Source organism: Brachyistius frenatus, unplaced genomic scaffold (genome assembly GCF_029030835.1).
Source record: "Brachyistius frenatus isolate BFR_SWC_R1_liver_20210118 unplaced genomic scaffold, ASM2903083v1 Contig_118, whole genome shotgun sequence".
NCBI classification, from domain to species: Eukaryota; Metazoa; Chordata; class Actinopteri; family Embiotocidae; genus Brachyistius; species Brachyistius frenatus.
In genome coordinates, this window is record NW_027210717.1 from 1,282,334 (window position 1) to 1,300,781 (window position 18,448).

The following is an 18,448-nucleotide window of genomic DNA, read 5'->3' on the forward strand; positions in this document are numbered from 1 at the left end:
ACACATTTGTACTTCTATCTTTGTGAGGACCCTTCTTGACACCAGATTACAACCCGAAACCAAGAGCCTAGTCGGAAACCTCAAACCTTGTGACGGTCTGCTCCAAAGTGTGGACCGGCCAAAATGTCCTCCCTTTTCAATAATGTCCTCATAAACACTGGACATCACATTGGTCCCCATAAAGACTAATGGACAAGTATACAAACACACAGCAGGACAGACATGCTCAGCAGCAGCAGGCAACACAGTGTTAAGATGACAACACCCAATAACGGTTGTTGTAATGTATTAAATCCCACTGCAACATCTGGGTCTACAAGAGGCCAGCCGCTCTCAGCAGTGTGTACGTGTGTGGATGGGGTTATCAGAGGCTAATGGTCATTGGGTTTCTCCCCGAGAGATTAACACTGATCCTTCAGAAAGAGAGACAGAACCAGACAGATAGAAATAGAGACGCAGGACATATAATAATACCAGATACAAGAAAACATGGCTGCTAAAAAAGAGGAGCAGCTGTTCCTCACACTCTGCCCATGATCCAAACCTGACCAGGAAATATTCGGACCAAAATTCAGCAAAAATCAGATCTTAGTGACTTAATTGAAAAAAACACAAAACAAAACAAAACAAAACATTGAGTTAACAGGGACAATATTATAAAGCGAATTTTAAAAAGGTAACACAGTGTATCATCTGCGTACCTTATCACTAACATGAATGTACACGTTCGGTATACAAACTAAACAGAGAAAATACAAAAATTGACCCATTTGCTTTTTTGTGAATGTTTAAATGTTTTAGGTTTTGTTTGTTTTTGTTTTAACCTGTTTTGCTTCCTGATTATTTGTTTCCTAATTTTTATGAATTAGTGTCAGTTGATTTAGATGGAAACTTGCAACATACATAACTTCAGCTTCGATTTCAACTTCTTTAGCATCAATCCACCATATGACACAGGCATGCAGATGGATCGAAAAAAAAAAAAAAACCTTTCTCACAGTCCCACTGTTTGCAAAATAAAAAGACAAAACAAGAAAAGCATAAATCTGCAACAACAAAAAAACAATTAAACAGAGAATGTAGTGCAAATATGGGTCTATAGTGCCAAAGTTCAGAGTCCATGGGGCAAGTGAGAGAGAGGGGAGCCGGTCAAGAACAACGGAGTCTGGGACGCTGTTGTCTCGCCATGTCTCAGTGAACACACAAACACAGCACTCTCTCATGTCCCGCTGGCCAGACCCCAAACACGCATGTGATCCACCTTGCTGTCCAAGGAGTGCACATCTGCGAGGAGAATGGGTGGGACAGCCGGCCTGTAGGGTCCAACTGCCAGCCCAGCTGCCAGCCGAACCCGGATGCCCACTCACCAACCCCCTCTTTGCTTCCACCTCGGGGGTGAAGAGCAGCAGTTGAGAACGTTCAAATGGTGGACGGACGAAGCAGTCCAAGGATTACAGGCACACGACGAAGATACACAGTTAAACACTGTGGTATCGGGACATAGAGGGGCCGCTGCATCTGAAACGTGCCACCATGTTGGTTGCCTTTACAGTACCATCCATAAGATATGAGCAAGAACAAATAAAATCAACAGAACCCCAACAAAACACAATACACTAAATATCAATAACTGCATTTTATGAAATAAAGACATCTCAAAGTTACCATATTGTACAAAGTCAGATTTTAATGAAGTACTTTACTGCTTCATTAAAAGCCACTCATCTCTTAGAACGTAGATGATTGAGACATGCCTGCTAAAATGGCAGCATTGTACACTGCATGTATTACTTTTACACCTACTGAGATTATGACACGAATCTGACCACTTCCAAATACTGTACACATATCAGATCCCATCGTGTTCTACAGTATATGCATTTATAAGTACTGTAGCATTTATCTAGATACTAATACCAGCTGTAAACGGGGTATCGGTGATGATATAGTGTTCCGAGATAGCAGCACTAGCAGCATTACTTTGGTAGGTTCGGTGTTATTAGCAATCTGAACTGTGAAACAGATTTGAAAACAAAGGGAAAACAATTTTTTCAAAATTTTAATGTGACCATCGTCTGGGTTACAAATTCATTAAACTCACTGTGTTAATTAGGTTGTAAGAGTAAAAACTGGGCAGAAACTGGGAGGCAATGAAGGACATTTCATCCAGCTTCTACACCTGCTTTATCCTGAACAGGGTCATGGAGGGGCTGGAGCCTATCCCAGCTGTAAAAATAATAATAATAATTCATGATACTGATGGCGCCATCAAGGCAAGATAGTGGTGAATATTTTATGTACCCAATAATATGTTCCTCATCTGGGTTATCACATGCAAATTATGCAAACGATTAAGCACACATAACTATTATATTTAATCAGTTAAAGTCACCCATTAGATTTCTGACTACCGCCTGTAACACTGACCAAAAATATATTTTTACCTTTTCAAATAAATACAGTCACATTTATTTGAGTTATTAAACTTTGCAAATTGGTATTTTTACTTTTGGATTCATTTATATTTTAATAAGCCATGTCATCAAAATTACATTATTGTTGTTGTTCAAGGGTTCTGGCTAAAGGTCGTGTTTGTGAGGATTAACACAAACCTAAAGTTTAATTGCTCTCTCAGGACCAAAGCGATAATGACCTGTTGACCACATTTATTAGTGTCACAATAACTTCTACCTTAGTGACTCATTATACATGTAATTAAAGTAAAGAATCTCTAGAGTCAGAGCGTCCAGAGTGTTTTTAACAATACAACATGCAGGATAGTTTGACAGATCATTCTGATTACAGAGGTAAATGGGAGGACATCCCACGAGTCCAGCTCACTGCGGCCACTGGGTCATAATTAGCTGGCTGTAGTCAGGCTGCTCCTCTGAGGCTTGGCCTGTTGTTTACCACAGAACTGGAGGCCCACACGGGGTGAGAGGGGGGTACTAATGACACACATTACAGTATCCTTACATCAGCTGGGGGCTGTCAGTTCCACTTACATAGCCCAATGTAACGAACCACAAATTTGAAAAAAAGGGTCCATGTCAGTGTTTTCAAAATAAATTGCATCATACTAATTGGAAACAGTGTTCTAATTAATTATTTTTGTTGAAGCTGAAAGATCCCCTCCAGAAATGTTTAAAGATAAATAATAAATGTGACTTTTTCACACAAAAGTTTGGTTATCTTACAAAACTTATCAAAATGACTTCTCCTCTTTCTCCCTAATTAACAAACAATCTGAACTATAGAAATGTTGTTCAGTTTTACATGATCTATCCGACTGTGTTTGGATATAGTGTATAGTGTATGTGCACTAGTGGCTTTAAAGTTCTTCATCACTTCTTGGGAATGTGTCATACTGGATCAGGACGGATCACAAACTTGTAATGCTACAAATCCTGCTCGCACGTCTATTTTATATTCAGATTAAGTTGTGTTCAATGAAATATTCTCACTTTACCACTAAAAACATGACAACTTTTGTAAAGTACAATTACAATGAGGAGGGTGACTTCATCGACATTCAACATTCTCAATTCAAAAAAAAGAAAAAATTCTGGTATCGGAAGCTTGACATGATGAAATAACATTGTTGTGTGATTTTTTTTATTTTTTAAATTTTAATTTTTTTTTAAATGTACCCTTATTTGTATTTCTTTTTTAGATTTATATAATACATTTGTACTTGTGCCCATGATATAAATCCATTCATAATCAGGTACAACTACATTCAGCATTTTCTTTGGACCTTAAAACTATGGTCATTCAAAGTAAACATTTTTGCTGGACAGCTTTTAATTTGTAATACATTCAAAAACTCTAAAAAGACATAATGATGGATTGAGTTTAGATTTGTGGGGAAATGACACATTGTTATGAGGTGCAACAGGATAGGACCCAAATGCAGACACAGAATAGTGATCGGGTACAGAACAAACTTTATTTTCATGAAGATGAACCAGAGACGGGACTCTGGGAGGAGCAGGTTAGTCTGAAAACACTGGTGGAGCAGCTGTGAGACAGACGTGGAGGAACCAGAGGCGGGAGTCTGGGTGCAGCAGGCTCGACGTCAGAGACGATCTTCGTGGATGAAGCAGGACTTACAGGCCGAAACTGACTGGTGACCTCCGTGGGACTACACAGGACAGCAGGTGAGAGTCGATGGTGGAATCTCCGGGGATCTCCGCAGGGTATCAGGCAAGCATCCAACCACAAAGGTGCTTCTGCCATGTTGGGAAAGTGAAAGGGCCAAACAGGACTGCTTTGCATGGAGCAGTGGAAAACTTGCAAGAGATATGACATTAAATCAGATAACATTCACTTCTACAGTACCGCCATCAGCAACACCACCTTGGCTATTTCCCTCAGTGTCAGTTGATAATTTTTTTTGAACAAAACCCATGTACTTCAAGATATTGGTAATATTGCAGGAATGGTGGAGGATAGACTACAGACAACATATCAATCATTTACCCCAGCATACAAAGATGGATCTAAAGATCCCAATACAGGTAGATTCGGTTTTGCTATCACCATTCCATTCTTGCATTATGAGGTCAAAAGGAGAACATCAGACCATCTGTCGGTGTATACAGTTGAGACATTGGCCATTTTAACATCACTGCAGTGGGTGGAGGAGGTTCAGATCAGAAAGGTCATCAACTGTTCAGATTCCAGTTCAGCATTATTGTCAATCATTCACATCTCATAGCAGGCAGGATTTAATCAATGAAATATACGAAACACTGTTCCGACTTAAACATTTGGGTATTTTGGTATCATTCATGTGGGTGCCGGCACATAGAGGGGTGAAAGGAAACGAAACAGCAGATAAATTAGCAAAGCAAGCCCTGGAATGTCAGAACAAGACAGACATTTTATTCAGCAAAACAGAAGCTAAATCAATAATAAAAGTAAATATTATTAAGGAATGGCAGCACAGTTGGGATGCAGGAGACACAGGAGGACATCTTTACACTATTCAGAAAGAAGTTGGCAAAGGGAGGACATCCAGAGGAAGCACCACAGAAGAAAACGTATTAACCAGACTGAAGATTGGACACACAAGGGTGAACAAAACAATGCGACTAATAAATAAACACCCAACAGGACTATGTGAGCACTGCAAAATAGCAGAAACTGTAGAGCATATCATTTGTTATTGCCAGAAATTCACACTCAAGCGAGACAGGTTGAAGAGGAAGCTGGCAGTAGAGGAAATAAATTTAAATTTAAATGGAGGCAGGAAAGGTACTACAATGCCTGAAAGAAACAGGATTGAGTAAACGTATCTAGGGCACCTAATTGATACAACTCCTTTTTTTTTTTGTAAAGGGATAGGTAACTCTGGTCCACACTCCAATACAGTAGGTGGCGGTAATGCACCTTTTGTTGGATGCTATCCGCCATAAAACTTAAAAGAAGAAGAAGGAGGATGCACCTGAGCTCAATTTTGAGTGTCATGGCAAAGGCTGTGAATACTTATGTATGTGATTTTTTTTGTTTTTTATTTTTAATAGAATTGCAAAAATTTCAAAAAAACTTTTTTCACGTTATCATTATGGGGTATTGTGTGTAGAATATTGAAGAACTTTTTTTAATCCATTTTGGAAGAAGGCTGTAACATAGCAAAATGTGGAAAAAGTGAAGCGCTGTGAACACCTTCCAGATGCAATATATATCAGGCAAGAATGGGAATCTCAAGGCTAAGCCTGGCCACCCTTTAAGCTGCTTGTATACCCGATCTCATTCTTTCAGTCACTATCCAAACCTTACAATCCCAGGTTAGGCTCTGACCATAGATCAACTGTTAAAACAAAAGCTTTGCCTTCTCGCCCAGCTGCCTTGTCACCAACATGGTCCAGTACTACACCTGCTTTACGGCTCATGCTGCACCAATCTGCCAGTCAATCTCCTGCTCCATCAAACCCTCACTTCTGAACAAGACCCCACAACTCTTCATTTGGGGCAGGAACTCTATCAAAACCTGAAGGGAAACATGTTTGACTTTGTGCTGAGAATACGGATATAACTCTCACCATAGTTGCGTAGGGACATAATAGCTCGTAGCAACGAGCCCAGAACGGAAACCCCAGATCCCAAAACACCACTGTGTGCTTAAGGCAAGATGGAACACAATTTAGGGAAATAATGAAAACAAAATATAGCTGTCTGTGCCAGTGGAATACATACTATTAACAATAGACGTAGGGTAAAGGTGGAGGTTGAGAATGGTGTTAAACTCCATGATAAAGCAAAAGTCAATGTGGATTTCTTTTAAGTAACCGAAACTATGAACTTTTCCTCACACTAACTAAGGACTTTCTGTGCCTAACCCTAATTAAACGGCGACCATGTCACCTTTAACCCAAACAATGATCTTTTCTTAACCATAATCACATCATTTTGCTGCCTGTATGTAAAGCACATGGCACCTTGTAAACGTTAGTACTTGACGACTTGGAAATGAGAATGCGTTTTTTCCACTACCATTTCGTCTTTTCATTGGAATTTTGATTATGGAATAGTCAAGATGGATACCTGTTAGGAATGAAAACACATGTTCAACCCATTTCTACTGTGAAAATAGGCACATAATATTAGTACATCAGTCACAGGACTCTATGTTTTTACCCTTGTGGTGGCGGGGTGTGGTTAGCTCAGCTGCAGGGGGGAAAGAGTGGGGAGTGATTCAGGGAACGGTGCCGGGAAGAGGATAATTAGTCCAGCTGACCCCAATCATGACAGATTTTGTCTCTCCATGATAAGTGAGCGGAACCTGGAAAGAGGAGAGGAGGTGAGGAGCAGTGACTGGACAGACGCTCGGAGGCAGGGCAGGAGAGCGCCATGACAGGGAGAGGTCGAGTGGCCTGACAAATAAATAAGTTTGAACTCAACTCTGTGTGTGCAGCGGGTTGTCTGTGTCTAAGGAACCCCACAGTAGGACAGTCTTGCTACAACCCTTTTTAAGCGAAGCAGCACGAAAGTAAACCGTACAAAGAGATGTTGATGAATATATGACTAATATGCAGTATACTGGTCCATAGCTATTTGAAAGTAGTTGTAGATTTTGCTATTATAATGAATTTATTTTACCATGGAAAACTTTGTAACGGGTACAGCAGTCCTTTTGCTTTCAGACATCTAAAGTTGGACAAAGCTGGTCATGTTATTTTGTCTCTGGTGGAGAGTTTAATGAGATCCACGGAGGGTGAAGCAGCCTGATAAAAACAGAAGACTCAGACAGCGCACTTCTAAAATTGAGAGATACACAAACCAAGTGTACTTCAGCATCAAGTGATCTGGAATACAGATGTTATGGTAAGTCTGGCTTCAAAGGGAGACCTCCTTAAGTATGTCTGTAATGTTATCTGTCTGCTTAATTGATAATTTTTTTGTTTTTTACAGCTTTAATGGATGAAGAACTGAATGTCACTTATATAACCCTTACTGGGTATGTAGAAGTGGAAAAATACAAATATGTCTATTTTCTGATTATTTTTACTCTATATCTTCTAATAATTGGATGTAATTCCACTATTGTTTGTCTTGTGGTGATTCACCAAAACCTACATGAGCCCATGTATGTTTTCATTGCAGCTTTGCTTATCAACTCTGTTCTGTTCAGCACTGCGATCTACCCAAAGCTTTTAGTTGACTTTTTATCTGAAAAACAGATTATATCTTATTCAGCCTGTCTCTTGCAATTCTTTTTATACTACAGTTTAGGGGGTTCTGAATTTTTGCTGTTGGCAGCCATGGCATATGACAGATATGTGTCTATATGTAAACCTCTGCAATATCCAACTATCATGAAACAAACAACTGTCTGTATTTTCTTGGTCTTGGCTTGGATTGTGCCTGCTCTTCAGGTGGCAGCATCAAGTATACTGAATGCTCATGAAAGAGTCTGTAACTTTGCTCTGAAAGGAATATTTTGTAACAATTCCATGTTCAAACTTCATTGTGTGAGCTCAGGAATGCTAGCTATATATGGAGTAATTATTTTGGTCAATATTGTATTCTTGCCTATAATCTACATAGTTTTCACGTACACAAGGATACTGATAATAACCTCTCGAAGTTGCAGGGAAGTCAGGACAAAAGCTGCACAGACCTGTTTGCCTCACCTGTTTGTTTTAATTAGCTTTTCATTGTTGTGTTTATTTGACATTATTATAGTTAGATTGGAATCTGATATTTCAAAAACTGTACGTTTAATAATGACTTTACAAGTGGTTTTGTATCATCCCCTCTTTAATCCAATTATGTATGGCCTGAAAATGAAAGAAATTTCTAAACACCTCAAGAAGCTGTTTCGTCAAGTAGAATGCGTAATCAAGTAAAGTTAACACTCACAAATAATGTATTTTTGAGTGTTAATCTTTTTTTTTAATCAATAATGAGTGTCAGCGATGTGACTTGTCTTTGTTCTTGAAAAATATCCTTGATATATCTTGTATTATTCCCTTGAAAGATAATTGTCGGCTTCAACAGTGTATTACTGTTCAAACTGACGGTTATACATTTTTTTATTACAAAATCACAAGAAACAAAGGGAAGTATAAGAGATAAAACATTATCCAACACCATCTTATGGTCTTGACTCAGTTGTACTCGTATGACAATGGTAAGAACCTGAACTGTACAAGTAAGATTCCAATAAGTTTGACTGACTTACTTCTAAGTGTCCACCTCATAACACTAAGACTTACAGGCAGAATTTTGAGAATACTGTTTACAGCTAATTTACATTATATTCAAGCTGGATATTCTATATAAGAATACTTCATAAGTGTAATTGCAACTAAGTCATCCAAATCAATTATTTATGCTCTATTTATGTTCTGATCCTCTGTCACCATCCATACTCAAGCCTATTCAACACAGAAGTGCTGGTTACACTGAGCTATTAATGAGCCTGACCCAAGGCTTTACTTTCAAAGGGTATATGGCTATTAAGAAAACAAAACAACAAAATTAAGCTTTAGAGGTTTAGAAAGCATCTTTAGTAATTGGACGGTAAAAAAAATGGTTGAGATTGTAATGAAATGGCTCAAGGTCCAGACAAAGGGAGACCACACAAGTTGAAAAGTACTATAAAATAAATGTATTTAACCAATATTAACGTAAACTAGAGTGTAGTGTCAGTACATCACTAATGGAGTGAGTGCGTCATGTGAACAAAATTAAAGTAACAAAATAACACAACCCAAGAGGTCTAGGTGGAAATGGAGAGAGAGAGGTACAAAGGCAGCCCTGCTTTATAGAAATCAGGAGATACAAATGATGACTTGAAACTGGTGGAGCTCAAACTATGGACATACCTCTGCCGCAGGTAATCTGCCTTGAGCAACTTTGTTATCTGTTCACTGACATTTAACTGCTTGTCAAAATCTAGAAAGTAAGATCCAAAGGGCTTTCACTGGAAACTGGAACTCCAGAAGGATCTGTTGTCTCTGGGGTCCATCAAGATCCGTAAAACACAGTTCTATCAAACAATGTCTCCTGACTGATATTCGTCCTCCATCAAATTAACCATTTTACCAGATTGTAAGTTTGTGCCAGTTCGGTAAAACAAAAATGAACATTTGCGTACATAGCCAAAGCAAGAAGCTGTCAAAAAGTTAGAAGAACACTGATTGAACAAGAGGACATCCAAAAATTGCAATGACAGAAATCTAGCAGCTGTTTAACTCTGCTGGAGGTTTCTGGAGACTGTCAATATACACTGCTCAAAATAAATAAAGGGAACACTTAAACAACACATCCTAGATCTCAATGAATGAAATATTCCAGTTGAAAATCTTTACTCATGACATAGAGGAATGTGTTGAGAACAAAATAACAAGAATGATCAATGGAAATCAAAATCATTATCCCATGGAGGTCTGGATTTATAATCATATTCAAAATAAAAGTGGAAAAATCAGATCACAGGCTGATCCAACTTCTGTGGAAATTCCTCAAGACAAGTCAAAATGAGTCTCAGTAGTGTGTGTGTCCTCCACGTGCCTGTATCACTCCCTACAACACCTGGGCATGCTCCTGATGAGACCACGGATGTTCTCCTGAGGGATCTCCTCCCAGACCCGGATCAAAGCAACAGTCCACTCCTGGACAGTCTGTTGTGCGACGTGGTGTCGGTGGACGGAATGAGACACGATGTCCCAGATGTGCTGGATTGGATTCAGGTCTGGGGAACGGGCGGGCCGGTGCATAGCATCGATGCCTTCATCATGCAGGAACTGCTGACACACTCCAGCCACATGAGGCCGAGCATTGTCCTGCATCAGAAGGAACCCGGGGCCCACTGCACCAGCAGATGGTCTTCAATGGGTCTGAGGATCTCATCCCGGTACCTAATGGCAGTCAGGGTACCTCTGGCTAGAAACATGCACATTAGTGGCCTGCTGGAGGTCATTTTGTAGGGCTCTGGCAGTGCTCCTCCTGTTCCTCCTTGCACAAAGGAGCAGATAGCGGTCCCGCTGCTGGGTTGTTGTCCTCCTACGGCCCCCTCCACGTCTCCTGGTGTACTGGCCTGTCTCCTGGTATGTCCTCTGTGCTCTTGACACTGTGCTGACAGACACAGCAAACCTTCTTGCCACAGCGTGCATTGATGTGCCATCTTGGATGAGCTGCACTACCTGATCAACTTCTGTGGGTTGTACACACCTCATGCTACCTCTAGTGGTGAGGACACTGGCAAAATGCAAAAGTGACCAAAAATCATCCAGACAGGATGAGGACAGAGAAATGGTCTGTGGTCACCACCTGCAGAACCGTTCCTTTATAGGGTTGTCTTGATAATTGCCTCATTTCCACCTGTTGTCTGTTCCATTTGCACAACAGCAGGTGAAGTTGATTCACAATCAGTGTTGCTTCCTAACTGGACAGGTTGATTTCCCAGAAGTGTGATTGACTTGGAGTTACATTGTGTTGTTTAAGTGTTCCCTTTATTTTTTTGAGCAGTGTATTTGATGGACAAGTATTTCATTATATTCCATTGCAAAGTGATAACTGTGCATTTAGCAGTTCTTCTCTTCAACTTAGTTATAATTCTTACAGACCACACCACATGCCCAAATAGAAATAAGACTGCTGCCTTAAAATGTTTAATCTGTCTCTGATACTTTATCTATACATCTGTCAGTGGTCCAAGCACATGTAGACTGGATGGGCAAACTCCCAGGACCCCTCCAGTAGTTTTGGGGCACCCCAACAATGTCCAGGGCCTTCAGCATCTTGGGGTGGATCTCATCCACCCCTTGTGCCTTGCCACAGAGGAGCTTTATGACTACTCAGAGACCTCCCACGCCTAAGTTTTTGCATCCGCGACCACCGCAGTCGAAGCCCTTCTGGCCTGCCGGTATCTCTCAGCTGCTTCAGGAGACCCCTGAGCCAACCAGGCCCAAAAGGCCTCCTTTTTCAGCTTGACAGGTTCCCTCACCCCCAGTGTCCACCACCGGGTTCTCGGGTTGCCACCACGACAGGCACCGATGACCTTCCGAATACAACTCCTAGCGGCCTCGTCCACAATAGAGGCTTTGAACGTGGTGCACTCAGTTTCCATGTCCTCAACCTCCCTCGGGATGTGAGAAGTTCTTCTGGAGGTAGGAGTTGAAGATCTCCTGGACAGTGGTCTCCGCCAGACATTCCCAGTTATCCCTCACTATGCGTTTGGGTATGCCAGGTCTTTCCAGCCGACTCCCCCGCCATTTGATCCAACTTACCACCAGCTGGTGATCAGTTGACAGCTCTGCTCCTCCACCCGAGTGTCCCGGACATATGGCTGCAGATTAGATGATAGAACTACAAAGTTGATCATTGATCTCCGGCCTAAGGTGTTCTGGTACCAGGTACAATTATGGACCACCTTTATGCTCAAACATGGTGCTCGTAATGGCCAACCTGTGACTAGCACAGAAGTCCTTTAAATGTGATAGCACAGAATTTTTAGTCCCTTTCAAAGCCTTACGCTCATTACTGAGAGACCAGGTTGTTTATGAGAAAGTTTTACTTCAGTCCCACTTTGGACAATGACAGAGAGGTCATGAAGGCTGCTTTAAACACTACACCAAGAGCTCAACTGTCAATCAATCCTTACTGAAATAGCACAATACTGAACTTCAAGCTCATAGTGTATGTGTTGTCCAGCATACCAAAACCTGATGCCGTTACTCCCAAGTTTCGGCTAATGTGGCATCAAGCAGCCTACGACATGCATGGATAAAGTTATCAAAACCACTGTAGAAAAGTATGCCTCAAATCTACAATAACATGTTGGCCATTGCAGACCAACAACACTTCACATGAAACTAGTTAAGAGGACTGGTTAGTTGTTCTGAACTACAACGGCCAAAATTGTCAGTTGGAAAGATTGCGTAATGGGCTGCAGGTTGAACAACGGCGTGACATCAGGCCTGCAGAGCTGAGATCCTTAGAGGATGAGGCATTCTGATAAAAAACTTTCCACAGACTCAAATGATTTACTTTTTAAATGTTTTAGGTGAACATACACAAAGTGCATTTAAACTTCAGGTATGTTTAAATGAATAAGACTCTTGGTGAAGGTTGGATGTTGGTGTAATTACTTTTGAGTAATTATTCATGTACACTAGTTATGCAATTTGTCTGTTTTATTATTGAATATTTAGTTTTTAAAAACACAAATGGATTATGAGTTTAATATTACCGAGATAACTCTTGGTGGGTATGTGGAAATTAGCAAATATAGATATGTTTATTTTGTTATTATTTTTACAGTATATATTTTAATAATCTGCAGTAATTCTACTATCGCGTACCTCATCTGGATTCACAAAAATCTGCATGAACCTATGTATGTTTTCATTGCAGCTTTGTTACTGAACTCTGTTCTTTACAGCACAAGTATTTACCCAAAGCTTCTGATTGACTTTTTATCTGAAAAACAGATCGTAACATATTCAATGTGTCTCTTTCAATTTTTTTATGTTTTCCTGTCTGGGTACTTCAGAATTCTTTCTTTTGTTAGCTATGGCCTATGACAGATATGTGTCAATATGTAAACCTCTGCTATATCCCACTATCATGAGAAAAAACACAATCAGTATTTTCTTGGCTTTAGCTTGGTTCATACCTGCTTGTCATTCAGTAATCCCAATAATACTGATTGCTGAGGCAAAACTGTGTAATTTTGATTTAAAGGGAATATTTTGTAACAATTCCATTTACGCACTTCAATGTGTCAGTTCAAGATTACTCACCATATTTGGTGTGGTTGCTCTATTCAATCTCGTAATTCTCCCTATGCTCTTAATTGGTTTTTCATATTCAAAAATACTTGTTGTATCGTACCGGAGTTGTAAAGAAGTGAGGAAAAAAGCAGCAGAGACGTGTTTACCCCACCTGTTAGTTTTAATTAGCTTTTCCTGTTTGAGTGCATATGATATAAGCATAGCTTGAGTGGAATCTGACCTTCCAAAAACTGCACGTTTAATTATGACGTTACAAATTGTTCTGTATCATCCTTTGTTTAATCCTTTCATATACGGGCTGAAAATGAAAGACATTTCCAAACGCCTAAAAGGTTTGTTCTGTCCAGCCAAAATAACCTGATTTATTGACACAGATTGTGAGTTCTTCCTTCTGCAATGATTGTTCTGCGGTGATTCTAAAACTGTCTTTTTATGAAAAAAAAGTTTTTGAATAAGACACTGCTATGTCATTCATCGCATGTTTTGTCTTTGTTTTAAAAAAAAAAAAAAAAAAAAAAAAAAAAAAAAAAAAAAAAAAAAAAAAAAAAAAAAAAAAAAAAAAAAAAAAAAAAAAAAAAAAAAAAAAAAAAAAAAAAAAAAAAAAAAAAAAAAAAAAAAAAAAAAAAAAAAAAAATTTTTTTTTTTTTTTTTTTTTTTTTTTTTTTTTTTTTTTTTTTTTTTTTTTTTTTTTTTTTTTTTTTTTTTTTTTTTTTTTTTTTTTTTTTTTTTTTTTTTTTTGCGTTTTGAATGTTTTAGTGCATGGACCAGTGTATTTCCAGGTTTACTTGAAAGAGCTGGTAGCTACGTATATGACTGCACAGCTTCATAGACAATGCACAGGTCATGCCATACTTATGACCTTCAAGTCCTGTAATGTATACAATTTATACACACTGAATTTAATTTACTGAATATGTTGTTTGGCTCTATTTATTATTTATCAGATTCCTACTTTTTGAGATTTTTTTTTGTACAATGTGGAATTTTTCCTCAAAAGATTTATAAAACATTATGTTAGTAAACTACAGGCAAAACAATGCCTGTAGTTTAGCCCTCTAGAGCAGTGTTGCCCACAGTACAGTAAACTGGTGCCCTTGGGCAGTTGTGTAATGTACTTCATTACAGTACGAAGGTGTTTTTTGGGACTATTGGTACTTTACTTTAGTTTAGATTTCTATCAAATTTCACTCCACTACATTTCTCCTAGGTAGCATAGTTACTTCGTTCCTACATAATAAACCCTGAAGAAATTTGGCAGCCTGATGATACAAAATGCATGCAAGCAGGTCTGGCAAGTTGTTGTAACTACTTCAGATGACCTTATTATAATTGACTAATATTAATCCTAATTTTCATTTGTAGTGAAGTTCAGCAAGTGTTACAGTGATGTTTTAAAAAAATAAACTTCATAATTCTTAAAATTGTCAACGCTTGCTTTTACTTTTACCTTTAATACTTAAGAACATCTAATCATGAAATTATTTTTGATGATTAATTACTGTTAATATCACCTACTTTATGTCTTTTACTCAAGTAATTTTGTAATAGGTGACTTTCACCGAAGTTATTTTCTGGTAAAATATCTGTACTTTGACTCAAGTGGGGCTTTCAGATACTTTATACACCCTGTCCTGTCTGTTCTGCCCATATCAGACTACTGAAACTTCTGTTGCCCAGAGTGATGTGGAGAGAAGTATCTGTAGTAATAGTGTTTAAACAAAACACCTACGTCAACACTCTGTTCAACGTGAAAAAACTAATCGAACACTCACTGGTGCACTCTGGGTTCAAGGTGCTGTTCTACAGCAAGTGGTCGCACATCAATAACAAGTACATGCTGGGGAAGCACGTGGGTGCCAAGACCAAACTTGCTATGGTTCTCAGTACAGTGTCCTCGATCAATAAAGAAACGCTACATTACTGCGGCACCGTAATGTCCCTGGGATGGGCAGTGTTATCGGAGGCTACCAAGAAAACTTGGATGATCGAGTCGAGCATTGGTACCTTCAAGGGTGCAGGTTGCAGTAACAAGATGGGCTCCAAGATGGACGTGTTCATGTACAGGCGCTCGCAAAAGGGAGTCAATTTGGCCATTGACATCACTGCGAATATATTGGAAACACGTGACATTATAACTCTACCCCGGGATAGGCTCACTGACAAGTGTCACGCTGAGCAAGGCAAACTTCTACTGGGGAAATTGAGAGAAGAAATGACAATGGTCACTATCACTGAGTCCGTGAAAGGCAGTACGGTGACTACAGGGGGGAAGAAATCTGTAGACGGAGAGTACACCAGAGACGACATGCTCTCAGCCTTGTTGCTTTTATGTCACATCAGAGACGAGATGCACAGTGGTGAAAGGTCTATCAGAATCACTGGTGAGATATATTACAAGTAGCATGTGTATTTAATTTATGTGCTTGTAATTGTGACTTGATCAAATAAACAATAGACACGCTGTACACACGATCTCGATTGTCTTTATTGTGAACAAGTTGGGGTTACAGAACTGTCACGTTATACATTCTAATACACACGGATCTGCTACTATAGGCAATATCCAATAGTTTGGGTTCTACAATGTAAGCACATTTGTTGAACATGTCAATGTTCTTAGTCATTGTGTCATTCCGTCTCTTCAAACACAACTCCTATGGCTTTTCCATAACAGTTGATGCATCCACCGGGTTTATACCAAAAGCCTCCATCGAACGATGCCTCGAACTCCAGGCCAAAGCTGCACCATTCCACAACTTCATCTCCGTTGTAATATTGGAGAGCTTGATCATAATCTGGGTCCAACCAAAATGATTCATCCTCTTCGCGGTCCGAGGGTCCCTCATCTCTTGTATCTGAGTCTGACCAAGAACACTCATCTTCTTCGTAGTCGACAGGTCCCTCATCTGCTGTAGCTGTGTCTGCCTTGTGTAACCCGTTGTCTTCCTCATTGTCCGTATGAGTGTAAACGTTGTTGTACTCTCCAATTTGTTGACCGAGTACAACTGCACATGTCCTCCCATTTTTGGCTCGTGAAAAGGTGACAGTGGTAGTGCTACCGGTGGTCACGGTGCTGGTGTAAAGGTAACTTTGTCCTGGGGCTGTGGTACAGTCCATTGTAGCTGAGCGTACCCGATTCGTGTAGGTGAAGCTCTCGTGTAACAGTGTCAACTGTGAAGTGATTGGACTTTAACTCCAATCAGAGAGCCAGGTTGGCTGAAAGTGAGTCTGAACCAAACGGTTACTAGTTCGGTTTTGTGGGGTTTCAGTCCTGTCTCAAATCAGAGATGTAGCAAAGTCAATGTTTCAGTCAAGGTCTGAGTTGAGACCAGACATACACTCCCTTTTATACAAATCCAAACTCTTTTTTTTAGACATCCACCCTTTAGTCTAGTGGAACCCTCTGGTGGGATGAACCGAATGGACCATATTCTGGATGATTTTGTTGCTGTTTGTTTAATAATTGTAGGCAGTGTGAACCTGACCCAGGTGTTTGGTGTAGGACCTTAGCTGACGCATATTCTTTCTTTTGTCAGAGCGCAGCCTCATATCCCTTCTCACATCGGGGCTCAGCTGTGGTTTACGTTGAGATTGCGTAGCACAGCCCACTTGAGGATTCTGCTCCTTTACAGCTTGATCCGTTTTGGAGTTTCTGCAGCGATTCTCCCCGAGTTTGGGTTGATAGGTAGCATAGATCGTATCGCTGGGCATGGCTGGAGTGTGATATGTAAAATCCGGACTTGTGGAGTGTACTGTGAGAACACAGGGCTGCTCTACTGCGAGAACACGGCGATGCTGTACATCTTGGTAATCTGCCAGAAACCTGTGTTTTTGTTGCTGTGGTACCTGCTCTCGCTGCTGTGATATCATTCGGGAGTAGGGCAACATCCACCTTTCTCTGGTTTTATCTACCAGTAGTTTATGGTCACACATGAATTTGTCACTGACACCCATGGCACGTAAAGTGTTCACTGGTAGAGAGACAAAAACACAAAAGTTAATTCCCAGAAACACAGAATTGTCATTATTGTGACCATGGTCAATGAGAAATCGATGGACTAGGTGGTCCATTTTCAAAATGTATCAACACGAACTTGTTTGCTATATAGACACGGATTTAATGCTCTGGTTCAGCTTGTTTATAGTTAATATCAGAAAAGAAAACAAAAGAAAAGTTGCGCTGCGTAAACGTTTGATTTGACACTGAACCTGGTCAACCTCAGCACTGTAACCCAGTAGACTACTACGAACTAAGGTCCTGCTTGTGCTATGTCACCGGGTGGCTGGTCCTGGTTCAACTCCTTTTGCAATCCCCAATACAGCATGTGTTCAATAAAACCATCATAGGGCTTCTCATCCTGGCCAGCGTCTACAGGTCCCGAGTCCCAGTCTATGGGACGCGGAGGGCGGAAGGGTTATTTTCCGTGCCATTATGCCACTCAAAGTCTATCACACTTACTCGAGATTTTTACAGTTCGACAACCGCGAGACGAAACCCTCCTAAGCCCTCCTAAGCCCTCCTAAGAAAGCAAGGCTGCCTGCCCTTAGCGCAGGTCATTGAAGCTGTGGCGAGTGTAAAGTTGGAAGGCTTGGGAAGACCAGCAGCCCATGACCTTGATGAGGTGGTCTGGGATTCTTCTGCTTGACACGGTGGTGGCTGCCCCTATGCGGAAGGAGTGGCCAGAGAAAGAGTCAGGATTAATCCCAGAGGTGATTAGGACTTCCCTGAAGTGTGAAAAGAACCAGGATCGATTGGCGACTTGGCCTGTTTCGGTGATGAACAGCGGTTCATGGGAAGAAGTTTGCTGTGTTTTCCTGAGCTACTGATAGTGTATGAGAGGTTTGTAGGGGCTCATATGAATTTAGTTTAAAGTAAAATATGGGAACTGGGTTGATGACCTGGTTTGTTTTGCTCCATTTGAGCGAATAGCCTAAGCAATCTTCGGAGATGGGATAAAGGTCTGATACACAAGGATGGAGACTACGGTTAAACTTGGCTGAAGAAGAAGCAAATTCTGAGCATCGCAAGAAACCGAAGAAAGCAAGTAGAAACATGGATTGCAGGGTGCACGCTAGGTGGGTGGAAAAGTGGTTAGAGCGAAGGGTGGCAATGCAGCGAGAAATAAGATCGGTGGTTAGCGGAAGAAGGCGAGGAGTCAGTGGAAGTGTTTGGTGCTGAAGGCCTTTAATAAGCAAAGACA

The 18,448-nt window shown here is 40.3% G+C and overlaps 2 protein-coding genes across 2 annotated transcripts; both read left to right on the plus strand.

Annotated features, from left to right (window-relative positions):
• The first annotated feature begins 7,421 nt into the window (after positions 1-7,421).
• On the plus strand, positions 7,422-8,354 carry LOC138629606 (olfactory receptor 4C12-like). The gene has a single exon (XM_069713419.1). It carries the CDS (start codon positions 7,422-7,424, stop codon positions 8,352-8,354), a length of 933 nt encoding a protein of 310 aa, XP_069569520.1.
• Positions 8,355-12,680: 4,326 nt separating this feature from the next.
• On the plus strand, positions 12,681-13,608 carry LOC138629607 (olfactory receptor 11H2-like). The gene is given in 2 exon segments (XM_069713420.1): positions 12,681-13,001; positions 13,003-13,608. Coding segments are annotated over 2 exon segments (927 nt in total).
• Positions 13,609-18,448: the final 4,840 nt, after the last annotated feature.

Bases quoted from the DNA above. Each gene is read 5' to 3' on its own strand.
- LOC138629606 (XM_069713419.1), top strand. From the start codon at position 7,422: ATGGATGAAGAACTGAATGTCACTTATATAACCCTTACTGGGTATGTA.